At 54.0% G+C, this 12,000-nt stretch overlaps 2 protein-coding genes across 2 annotated transcripts; both read right to left on the reverse strand.

Annotated features, from left to right (window-relative positions):
- Positions 1 to 117: 117 nt before the first annotated feature.
- Positions 118 to 4,221, reverse strand: ISF_02070 (hypercellular protein HypA; the record flags this gene model as incomplete). The annotated part of the gene is made up of 1 exon (XM_018845677.1): positions 118 to 4,221. The coding sequence occupies one exon, from the start codon at positions 4,219 to 4,221 to the stop codon at positions 118 to 120; it is 4,104 nt and encodes a 1,367-aa protein (XP_018707400.1).
- Positions 4,222 to 4,988: 767 nt separating this feature from the next.
- Positions 4,989 to 6,204, reverse strand: ISF_02071 (short chain dehydrogenase/reductase family protein; the record flags this gene model as incomplete). Its single annotated transcript, XM_018845678.1, has 2 exons — positions 4,989 to 5,797; positions 5,853 to 6,204. The coding sequence occupies 2 exons, from the start codon at positions 6,202 to 6,204 to the stop codon at positions 4,989 to 4,991; spliced, it is 1,161 nt and encodes a 386-aa protein (XP_018707401.1).
- Between the last annotated feature and the right edge of the window lie 5,796 nt (positions 6,205 to 12,000).

Here is a 12,000-nt window from a genome sequence, read left to right on the forward strand (position 1 = left end):
CAAGTGCATCTCATCTACAACTGTACTCTATTATACCTCCATCCATCGCATCTAACATATTAACGTGATTGAGGAGCAGGGCGCCGTGTGACGCCCTATCCTCCTCGACTCGGCCATCTATACGTCATCCTTGACAAGAAGCTGAAACGAGCGTCTTGAATGCCACATCCTGCGCTGCTTGACCCCCAGCGCCGCGTCCATCGCCTCCTGCGTGTTGGACCTCGGTCTGCCCAGGCGTGGTTTCTTCTCCGGCTCCCAGACCAGCACCTCCTCCACCGACGCCGTAATCTCAAACTCGCCACGGCAGAGCGCGGTGAAGCCCAGCACAAAGTCTCGACTCCCGTTCGCCTCCAGCTCGGGGAGCAGCTGCTGCAGCGTCCCGTTCCACGCAATCTTGCGCGTGTAGTCCAGCGCCACCGTCAGAGGGCGGTGACAGAGCGCAGGCATCAACCGCAGCATTGGCAGGACGGGTCTGCTCGTCCTGTTCGTCATGTGTACTTTCAAGTTCATGAATTCGTCGATAATCGCCACATTACCGCCGCTCTGTGACTGTCTACCCTTTTCGCCGCCAGCGGGCTCCATAGAAATGCTAATGTCGATTTCGTCAATCTTGATCGCTTCAATCATGCGCGTCGTCAATCGTATATTGCGTAAGTCAATCACACCCTCTTTTCTCGGTACCGACGTAGTTCTCCACGTGGCTTTCAAGGAATCGAGAAGCTTTTCGCGGTACCAAAACGCCTCTCTGTTGGCTCGCTCCATGTCTGGCGAGATCTTGCTCGAGCTGACCACGAACTGCCTCGTCTTGTTAGGATTCAAGCTCGGGATTGACGCGTGCGGATCCTCCAGCAAGATGCGATTGACCGGGAGAACGAGCCGTGTGGTTTTGCCAGGGAGTATATCATCCTCCACTGTCATTCCATCGCTCCCCTCCAATCGAATTGCCATCTGGCTCGGCCACGAGTTGCGCATATCCATCGACAAAAGGCAGTATTCTTCGTCGTTGGGACACGCGTCGCCGCCAACACGATCCAGCAAGCTTTTTGGAATGCCGCCGTAGACGGGTAGCGTATCTATTCTTGATAATTCAACGCTTGCATTGACCGTCACAGCCAAGTCCAGAGTCAGCTGTCTTGTGAAGAATTGCTCCGTTATCTCGTCAATTGGCACGCCGAGATACGTGTAATCAACTTGGATAGTTGCACTGGTAAGGCCCGGTTTACCGAGAATCTCGAAATCGAAAGTCGCTTCACCACCAGGCGCAATGTGTCTGTTTGGCTCGCTCTTCGGTAGACGCAATGCCTGCTTCTTCATAAGAATAAGCTCGTATTCGTACATTTCCGCTGCTGGCACGTCTCTGGCATTCAATGCCGTTTGTAAGGGCTCTTGCGTAGAGTCCGTGAAAGAGAAGAGCATAAAGTCGACTGCGTTGTCAGACAAATTCTGTAGCGTCACCGAAAAGACATGTCGCTCGCCCTCAAGAACCATGATCGACGACTGGGAGAGCGTGGTTGACTTGACAACAATCAACGGTTGCGCCTGCACCACATTGACGCTGAACTTGTCCGCCGTGAGTTGCCGGGTGCTAGGCTTGCCCTTGGTTGGCACAGGAGGCCCGATGTCAAGGGAAGCTAGGCCTTTTGACTTGACCTTTTCCGCGCGCTGGGGAGTCCATGAATTCGTAAAGATCGGGAACAGGCGCTCTCGGCAACCCCGGATCCTAACCATCGCGCCCGTGATAACGACAGTTCCGGGCTCTTTCGGTCGTCCCTGCAGGATGACGGTCTGAGTACGGTAAGGGCCAAGAGTGATATGCGTTGGCAGTGGTTCAAATTCGACGCCGGTCGCTTCCAAACGAATGCTCTCAATGTCGACCTCGATGTCATATGTATTTTGCAGTGTTACCTTGAAGTTTGCAATCTCACCAGCCACCAGGTTCTTGGCAGCAGTCTCCGCAGCCTCTTTGAGAAACGGATTGTAGATGAAGGGGTTCACGTCTTGCGACGCACGGCTCGCCGTTGCACCAGGTAGGATGCTGCGAGAATGCGGCACCGGTGTCCTCGTTAACGGCAACGGCTCCAGCTCCACGCCGCGAACCAGGAACTCATCCCAGTACTCGGCGCCAAGATAATTCATACCCAGCCGCTGAGCGAGGACCCAGGTACGCGAAATGTTGGCAGCTAACCGCACTTGTTCTTCCTTAAATATCAACGGCGGCGAATGCTCCTTGCGCGAAGCCGGCGCAACACCGGAGCCAGCCGTTCTCATCAAATCGCTGGAGTATTTGAGAACACCGTTAAAGTCTGGCAATGCTTCCGAGAAATTGATACATGAGCGCAGGATATTCAGCTTGATTTCCGGGAAGCCGAAGAACCGCGTGGCGAGCTGCCTTTGGATTCTAGAAATGACTGCTGCGTCTAGATCTTCCTTCACGTCGGGGAGGTCGATCGTTTTGCCAAGAGGGTCAAAGCTGACCACGCCGTAAGACCTGCAAAGAAGATCGAGGAAAGCTTCTATGCCTTGCTCGATGTCTGCTTCGCCAAGATCCAGCACTGCAGCGCCTCTTGCTCTGTCGCCGCTTGCATTAAGGGGTATGAGTCCGGCTGCGGGATGTACACCTGCCTCTGCAGCACCTTTGGTGCGCGCCTCGACAAGCCCTCCGATGAGAACAGACACCAGCTCTCTTGTGACCATGGCCTTTTTGCGATGATATCCAATCTGACCCAGGACGACGGCGATTCCGCTAAGGATCTGAACTCTGTCTGCCGTCGTCAATAATTCGGTAGCGGACGAAGGGAACGCCTTGAACAAGGTATTGACAATTTGTTGGCGGCTTGGAGTGATGATGAGTCTTGGTGATGCCGTCAAGCACAGACCGGGAGGCTTGCCAAGAACAATCATGTCGAGGCATTCCTGATTCAAAATACCGTTGCAGCTATGCAGTGATGATAAAATCTTGCAAAACCGAATGGTGGTTTCCGAAAATGGCAGTGGTGGCAGACTTTCGCTTGATATTCTGGAATATAGACTAAGAATGCGATCCAAAAGTTCCGGCAGCAACAGTTGCAAATTACGCAGGTGCTTTGGCTGATTTGGATCCAGGAGTTCTTCGACTCTCTGAGACGATGGTCGATCTTGCGTTGGCAGGCACACAATGGGTATCTGAAAGTCTAGATTCAACCAGCCAAGGAGAAAAAGGTTCATGAGAATCAGCTCAAGGGCCTTTCCGTGCCAAATGTGATCATTCAACGAGCGCGCGACTTGGGCGCCTTCGCTCAACTCTCGGAGCGCATCGCTCCATCGACCTGCCTGCAAGTACATGGAGCCAATGACAACACCTGCACGACCTTTGCCTCGCATGCGCCATCGATCGTTGGCGCCGCCAGGGCCGAAGCCTTGGACTGAAACGCGGTCTCTACTAGCATCGCGCGAGACATCTCCGCTCCTTGAGAGGGGAATTTTGGGCTCCGGCGAAGCTGGCGAGCTGGTAGGGCCGGTCTCGGTACCATCAACCGAACGCACAGCACTATCACGTCGCTCTCTCTGAACTGGTGTTTCGGGCCGGGGCGTCGAGCCGCTTGATACGGATTGGGTTCGCGTCGGTACGGGCGGCATAGACATTCTCGACTGTGTTCGGTCGGGAGTCGCTGAGCTTGATCGCATGAGATGTGGCGGCAGATGCGAGTTCCGCCGATTGGCTCCATTGACCCAGTCGTCATGCGTTCTCGTATTCTTGGCAGCGTACGACCCGGGGGAATCTATCGACGTCATGGCTTCGACAGACTTGGCGAGCGTGGTCATTTCTGCAAGGAGTAGCGAAGATATGCTGCACATGACCGTTTTTATCGTCGTTCGTTTCGAATCTTGGGGTGTCGGAATTGTCGTTATATCCTCGGGGATGTTGACCTCGCCGGCGGGAGGTACATAGTCAAAGATCAGAACTTGATGGACCAGCGACTTGGGATAGACATCTCGTAGGTCTTCGAGCTCTTGGTATAGGGCGCGCAAATTTCGCTCCATCACCGTGGGACCCGTGCCGTTCGAAGAATGCCGTTTGCTGAACGTGGCATCACTAAGTTCACTGCCGTCCGCAACTGCGATTATAGCGAGAGGTTCGCGATAGAGATCGAACGGCGAGAGGGCCAGGTGCGACGGCGGGGGTGCATGAGAAATTAGATCGTAGAGGATAACACCATCTGGGTATGCGAGGGGCGAGAACATGTCTGTCAACGGATTAGTGCTGTCCCGCATCGCTCGAAAGAGAAGGCTCGGTGCGCGCAGCGCCCACGAGATGCCCTCGAGGGGGTGGCAAGGGCTTACTCCTATTCGGACGGCCATCGGCAGAGATGTCCCGTAAGTAGACCACATTTTCACCGTGAAGCCTCTCGACAAAGGAAGCAAATCTATCTGCCTTTACTTTTCCGACCGGAAGAAGAAGAGCCTTCACCCTTGCGGGCGCAATGGGAAGTAAAGGGTCCAGGCTCATTCTAGCAAGAGCGCATGATTCTGTACAGCAGGTTTGCGGGGTTGGGGGACGTAGTGGCGAGTGCCGGCTGTATGACAACTCGTTCTATCCGCAGAACGGTCAAACAAATGCGATCAAGCAGTGCGGGATGGCAGAAAACGTGTTCCGAAGCGGTACTGCATGCAGCCGCGTCGCAGTTGTGGTCGCGAGGCTTGGTGGGACCAGGAGATGTCGGTCTGTGATCAGTTTGGCGCTGGCTGGTGTTGGTGGGGAGCTTCCTTGGTGCGGCAGCTCAGGCTTGGGGCAACCTGCCAGCTGGCGTTTTGACCGTAGCAAATAGACCTAATAAGAGACAAGATGTACCATGATGGAGTAACATTTATATTTTGGCAGCCTCGATAGAAGTCTAAAAAGTCAAAAATTGCAATAAATGGGTATTTAGAAACAGACGTCAACTCTGACAGCCCAAACGCCCGACGCCGCCACCAGTGACAGCATTGAGACCCTCGCTATACATGTACACTTACGCAGATGAGGGCCTTTGATCTTGCGATTCAATTGTCATCTTCCGTTCACGCGCTTCCTTGTTCAGCTCGCTGTCGAAAATATCAACAGCAAGACTCGCATCTACGAAGTCTTCCATCTCCTCCACCACCGTCTTGAGCTTCTCCTGCACCGCGGAAGCACCTTCTGTCCCTACAATGTGTCGTGACGGCGGATTTTCATGCCCACCGATCGCTGTCAAAGCGTGGACCGTCTCGGCGACCAGCTTGTCCAGAGCAGCGTGCGGCAGCGCTGGATACCGATGAAGAATCTCGCCGACGCCAGCATCCGGTTCCAGCGAGATGGATTGCAAGTCATTCTCAGGCGTGGTTGGCGAGTCTGGTGCCTCGAGAGTAGGAGGTACAATAGTACTGGGGTTTGCGTTGAGCACATTGACTAACATGTCGCGAACACTCGGTGCCGGATTGTAGTTTGGTGCATACGCTGCGATTTGTGGTGCAAACGTGATGCGATTGGTCAGAGATTGAATCTCCTTGTTCGGCTGCACAATCGTCACCTTGACGTTGAACGGTGCAACTTCGTACGCCAGCGAATCGCAAAACCCTTCCAACGCCCATGTGGCCGCAGTGTAGATTGACATGCCAGGAGTGCCAATATGGCCTCCGATGCTAGTCAAGGCTATGATGTGACCGGTGTGCTGGGCTCGAAATACAGGCAGCACTGCCTTGATAAAGTTGACCTGCGAGAAGAAGATGGTTTCGAATTGGTCGCGGACGAGGTTTTGGGTGCCGGGGCTATTAGAAAGCTCTTCGACGGTTCCGATCACGGCTACGTTGGCGTTAATTCTTTTCTGCACAGGCTACCATGGTGCCGTTGCTCTTACCTTCTGACTTGCAGCAAAGGAGAATATCAATTCGGCCAAAAACCTGCACGGCCTCGTCAATAGCGGCACCACAGCCGCTAATTGCGCGCCCATCACATCGTATGGGACTGATGCGGTTCCTCCAACCTTCACGATCCTTTCTGGTACTTTTGCACTCGCTGATGAGGTCGCGAAATTCGGCACTTCGATCGTCGTCTTCGATTTCATGAGGAGGCAAGCATGCGACAACATAGTCACCGTGAGTGAGAAGCTGTCGGATGAGGCGCACCGCAAGTGGCGAGCAAGCAGCGGTCAGGAGCCATGTTCGAGGCGAGTTGTGCGTGGCTGCAGGAGGCGGCGAGCTGTCAGCCATGGTCACAGCAAAGTAAATGCTAGGGAAGTAATGTCATGTCTAGCGGCACGGGCGAGATGAGACCGCAAAAGTCGGTCACTGGAGAACCATGGGGCTGTGATTGGAGATGAGGAAGAAGCCAAAAGCCAAAGCCGGGCATTGGCCGCAAACAAGAGAAATAATTTACCGCCAACGATGCGTGCGTGGTGCGTGGCGGGGAAGTGGAGGGAGGAGCGGCAGCTGTGTTTGGCAGAGGAGAGGGGCTGGGCGTGGCCTGACATCAACGCTGGCGGCGGCATTGGTACCTATGGCGCGGCGCCAGTGGCAACGGCATGTAAAACATGCAACGAGGACAAAAGAAAAAGCGGCATGAGGGCTGTACGAGGCGAAGAGCAGCGCAGAGAATACAGCGACGCATGAAGCTATTCACGGCGTATGCTAACAGGCAGACTTACGAAACGCGTGCGATGGAGGCGCACCAAATGTCTGGCGGCTGCCACCCGATGTGCTGTCGTGCCTGGCAGCTGGCGGCCGGCTGGCAGAGGCCATATGGCTGGCGCGCTGTTTGTAAGTCGGGCGGTTGGTAGTGTGGCCGTTTGTGCTCTAGCAAACACAAGCTCGCCTACTTTCACGACATTGACACAGCTTCAAAAGATGCCCTTGGACAGACGCGACCCTCGATGCCCGATCAACGGGAGCCACGAAGTAAGCTAGGCAGCCTCGAGGCTTTCAGCACGAGCGTGAACGGAGTTGATCTGCCGGACGCCGGCGGCGAGTTGGGGTAGCCTTTGAGCACAGAGCGAGGGGTTATTCGAATGGATGGCGTGCCAACAAGGACAGCAAAGATACGGTGGCAGAGACGGTGTGAGATGTCGCGAAAGGTCGTCCAGGCAAAGAGAGGGAAGAAAAGGTCGAGATAATCAGAGAACAAGTCTCGACAGGTCCTCGAAAAACCCAGGGCTCCTTGGCCTTATGTGTGGACTACAACTATGGGCAACACCACCCACGACCCCAAGCCAATCCGACCGGGGCTGCTCAACGATCTAGGGACAAGGGCTGAGAGTACACGCCGCCTCGTTCGCCGCTCAAAAGCACCGCGCCCACCGAGTTCGCAGAACAGCCGCTCAACTCGGGATGGTATGGTGGTCATGGAAGTCCCCCTCGCTAGTTTTCTACTTGGGGGGGCGTGGATCCAGCAAACTCGAGATATCCTCCTGGCACAACGTAGAAGTGCCGTACTTCTTGCCAACTATGGCTTCAACGCCCTAGTCAGGCCCAATTTTGCTGCGTCGCCATCATCATGACTAGTTACGGGTAGCGGAATTGGGCCCTGTTTTCTGCGCTCTCTGCTCTTCAAATTGCTCTCTCGAGGAAATTTCGTCAGCCTCTTCTTGCCCAGCCTGCGTTGCCACCAACGGTGTGGGCGCCATATTAGAGGCAGCCACTTTCCTGGAGGGGAAACCGGACTTTGGGTTGGTTTGGTTGGGTTCTGCCTGCATGGCACAGACAACCGTTCGACATCCACATTCAAGTCACAGGTCTAAATGATCAGCGCAGCCGACTGCAACTCTTTTTATTAGCCCTTTATTCAGTGCCACGCAACTCCTCTTACCTGCTGCCACCCCAAGTTCACCGACAGGTACGCCCCAGGGGTCCTCTTCAATGCGGGACATCATTCAGTATGTCGTTGTACTACAGTGTGTGACTTCGACCAAGCCTCGCAACAACACCTAACTAACTGTGAATTGTTCATTGCTAGGAGCCGGCCGCTACTTGCTCAGGTACAGGGCGTGGAGGGGCGGCAGTGTTGCGGCGCGTTTTAGTGCCGGGGCTAGTCACTTCACGAATTGCCATCATCGTCTTTCCCTGAATCTCGGCAGGATTGTTGACTTCTCTAACAACACTTTCAATCCGTAATTGTTCATGGGAGGACTTCGCCCAGGTGTCAGCCACTTCTCCGAGACATTTTGCAACGTTCTCTGCCAGGTTTTCTGCATGACTGGGATCCCCTGTCTCAAGACTGGACAGAAGCAGGCACAGGTGTGCACCGGTTGACAAGTTGGAGATTGGACTAAAAACGTGGCAATTCAGCCGATCCAGCGGATTGGGTGTGGCGGCTCAATAAGTAATTGCCCTCTTTTCTTGTGCTCGCGGGAGCGCTTCATCGCGGATGGCTCGTGCGGCTGAAGTTGGGAGAGTGTTGGCCATCTTACGATCACTCGGTCGTACACTCGTACTTGTCGTGTTAGCAAAGTTCCAAATCACCAATTACACACAGACGCAAACTAGAATCTTCGGAGCTGGCTCGTGCAGCACCTTACACCGGTTGACTGGCAAGAGAATCGAAGGAGGCAGGGATCCTGTACCAGACATACTGAGTCAGTCATTGACAAGCCACCTTTTGTGGCGCGGCCCCCGCGCGAATTCAACAGCCTCATACGATGTGTGACAACAGCAGGCTTGCAGAGTGCGTGTGATGGCAGGTCCCTTAGCTCGGGTTACGTCTTACAAGATACTCGGAAACGCGGGCGTACTCCGGAAGTCGCACATCATTGTCAAATCATCATAGTCGGCCATCAAGATATCGGCAATGTGCCCGCCCTGCAAAAGGGAGAGGGCAAAGAAAAGCTCGCTCCACCACGAGAACGTGGAACGTTGGTAGAAGAGCTAGAAGCAATGCCAAAGTGAACCGCGCCTAAGCCTGTTTGATGAATGGTGCCTAGTTAGCAGGAGATAGGACGTGGGGTGCAGTCCCCAACGCTCGTCCTCATTTATTAGTATCATGCCCTGCTAGGCTGCTAGGGCGAAATCTGCCACAATTAAGTCTGCGCCAGCCGAAGATTCTTCTCACTGGATGGTTGCCAGGTCCATGCCGTCGGCATCCAAACAATCAGACCTACGAAGAAGCGGGTTTTATTGGCAATGGCTGGTTTGGCCTCAACGCGTTCTCGAATGATGGCGAAGATATCGATAATCCTTACCAGCCATCTTCCGAAAGTGGTGGCCCGTTAACGCGAGCGTGGAGAACAAGGTTTTCTGCTGCTTAAGCCTTCGGACTCTAGCAATCTGGCAGCTGGGGTTGTGGAAGCCCCGCGGTCTAGCACTGGCTCAGTAGTGTCCAGTTGCCACCTTGTTCATCGGTGGTCAGTGGTCGCAGCAAACCCAGAAGGGCTGATGCTGTACAAGATGCGTCATCGCCCCAACGATGTCCCAGGGCTGCTAACGGCGACATTATTAGGGCCAGTTAGGTCGGAGCACTGTTGGTCTTGAACCCTGCATGCATGAATATACCGTTTCACAGCGAGGTCGATATTGGCGAGCCAGTGAATGCGGTTGACAACCGAGAGAAGGCTGAAAGCGGGCTTCCTTTTTCTGCCATGTTCAAAAATCAACAAGGGAGAGCAATGTCACCGCCGAGGCCACGCCCTCAGCGATGCAAAGATTAGCACAGTCCGCAAGTTTCACCAATGTGGAAACAGGTGATCCTTACACGACGGCGCAGCCTTTGCAGAGAAGATACTGGTCAGTTGTGAGCCCTGGTTACTGGCCCTGTCCCTGTCCATCCACCACCCGCCCCTCCCTACTATTTTGGTAGTGCAGTAGAAGAGCTGAGAGATGTGGAGGACACCAAAGAATCGGATGAGAAACGCCTTGGCTCAGATGTGTATTAGACAGGAATTAACCTTGAGAGGCGATTGAATCGTGATCAGAGCCGTCGTTTACCGCGAGGTGACGCCGAGCGTCAGCCACGGCCCGTGCTGCTGGTAAGTTTACCTGCGTTGAGGCAGGGCGTGTGAATTGTACGCGTGTGACGCCCCCTTCTGACCAGCTTCCCGATGGAATAGTTTAGAAGATGAGCCGTATTGACCTTGCAGGCCACCAAGACATACTGGCACGGGGCTAAACATAACGCCTAAATATAACGCCACTTTCGCCAACATTGACATATAACTGGCTCCAACCACACGTCTTCGAAGGTTGCCAGTAGATGTCTCTATCCCACCTTGGCAAGAGCTCCATTGTCGATGCTACGTGTGTCCTCTTATGAAACAATCTGACACCGACAACAGGCCAGAAGTGTTCCGCAGGACACCCGCGCTGGCTGGGGCACTGCAGGCTTGTACGCCTGCGCCGCCGCCGACGCCGCCTCAGTCGCCGCAGAAGAAGAGCCTCGAGCAATGCGGGATCCAATGGCGATAGACGCTTGACAAGGTGTGATCGGAGAGTACTGATAGATGGCTCCGCCTCGCTTGCAGAAGGGTCACCTCATGTCTTTGTTTCCTCGCTGGGTGCTTTGCGGGAGTGAGAGGGGGTGCGGAAGAGCCCGAAGAGGCAACAGCGAGGAGAGGTGCCGTCGCTTGCTAAATTAAAAGACCAGATCAGGGAATATCGCCGGGACATCGCCGTGCCGAGGGCCAGGTGAAAGAGTCGGCAAGCAACGAGCTCGTGGCTGTGGACAAGCAATCAACGACATCTTATCATTAGTCAAGGCTTTCCCATCGGACCTTCCGCTGAAGAGTTTAGATCCTCCTCCCCCGGCCGCACATCACTGGTGTCGGCTCATCCCTGGCAGCCGGCTGCCGGGAGTTTCAGCCTCTCTGCCTGGCTTCTTCTTTCTGCCCGGCATCCCCGGCTTCCGAGGTCGGGAGAGAGGGCAGCGTTGAAAGGCGAGAGTGCGCGGCGCAAGGACGAGACAGGTTCTAGAACCTTGCGCCAGCGCGGGACGGCGGCAAGGGGGTGACAAAATAACTACCTGTCACAGAACATGACATTATACCACCCTGATCAATAAGACTCATTTATACGGATACGGAGTACATACACACATATTTTTGTGTGAAGAAAGAAAAATACTCCCTATCTTGATTACGAGTCTATTATGTCTTTTTTTGCGAGTATTTTGTTTTCCCCGTATTGGTCGTTGGAGTTGTTAATTCCATTATCGACAAATATCTATCTGCCGTTGCCCTTCAGCCGCCCGTGTACAGCGCGGGAGGCGTGGAAGTGTCTCTTCTCTCCCCCGCGCCTCCCCTTGCGAATGTTTAGAAATCGGGTATAGCTGTAGATCATACTAACTAGTTAACTCCGAAGGCGGGAAACAAGAATTGCCGGATTAAGGTCGCCGTCTGTTTCAAGTGTTGAGCGAGGCGAGGCGAAAAAGGAGACCCGCCCACGATGGCCATTAAACCATGACCAAGACGGTGTACAACTTCTCTCCTTACCGTCCCCTCCCCTCTTTTTTTTTTTTTTTTTTTCTTACTGATCAATTTTTTGTTCCTTGACCCATGCAGCAGCCATTTTTTGATAAGGATGTGCCGTTTCCGACCTGTCTGCTCGGAAAATCAAGTGGTCGAGGCGTTGCGAGGAAAAAGGCCCCCCCATGCTTGACGAGAGTGGGGGGGGAAGCGGTATTATTTCCTGATTTTAGCCAAGAAAAAAAAAGGTCATCAGGCAAATCACACGACGTTCGGCACTTGAGCGAACAAACGAATGAACGAGCGGCAGTGAATTGGCGCGGCGCGCCCGGCAAGAGGGATAGTAAGGGAGCCGCATGATGGACTTTTGTCATTGGGCGTCGTCGAGTGGAAAGGCTGGGAAGGGGCTAGGACACTTGTGAGTATGACGCGATGAGGCGTTGCGAGAATTAAAAAGGGAGAGAAGAAAACTGCCGAAGGGAAAATGTACAATTAGGATAGTACGGCAAGTAAACTATTAACTATGAGAAAGCATGAAAAGGACATGGGGGGGCAGAAGGAACCGGCAACAGAAAGCGGGCACTTTTCAGCAAAGAGCCCCCGCAGCACATGTCGCTCATCA

This window comes from Cordyceps fumosorosea, assembly GCF_001636725.1.
Source record: "Cordyceps fumosorosea ARSEF 2679 chromosome Unknown scaffold_3, whole genome shotgun sequence".
Lineage (NCBI taxonomy): Eukaryota > Fungi > Ascomycota > Sordariomycetes > Hypocreales > Cordycipitaceae > Cordyceps > Cordyceps fumosorosea.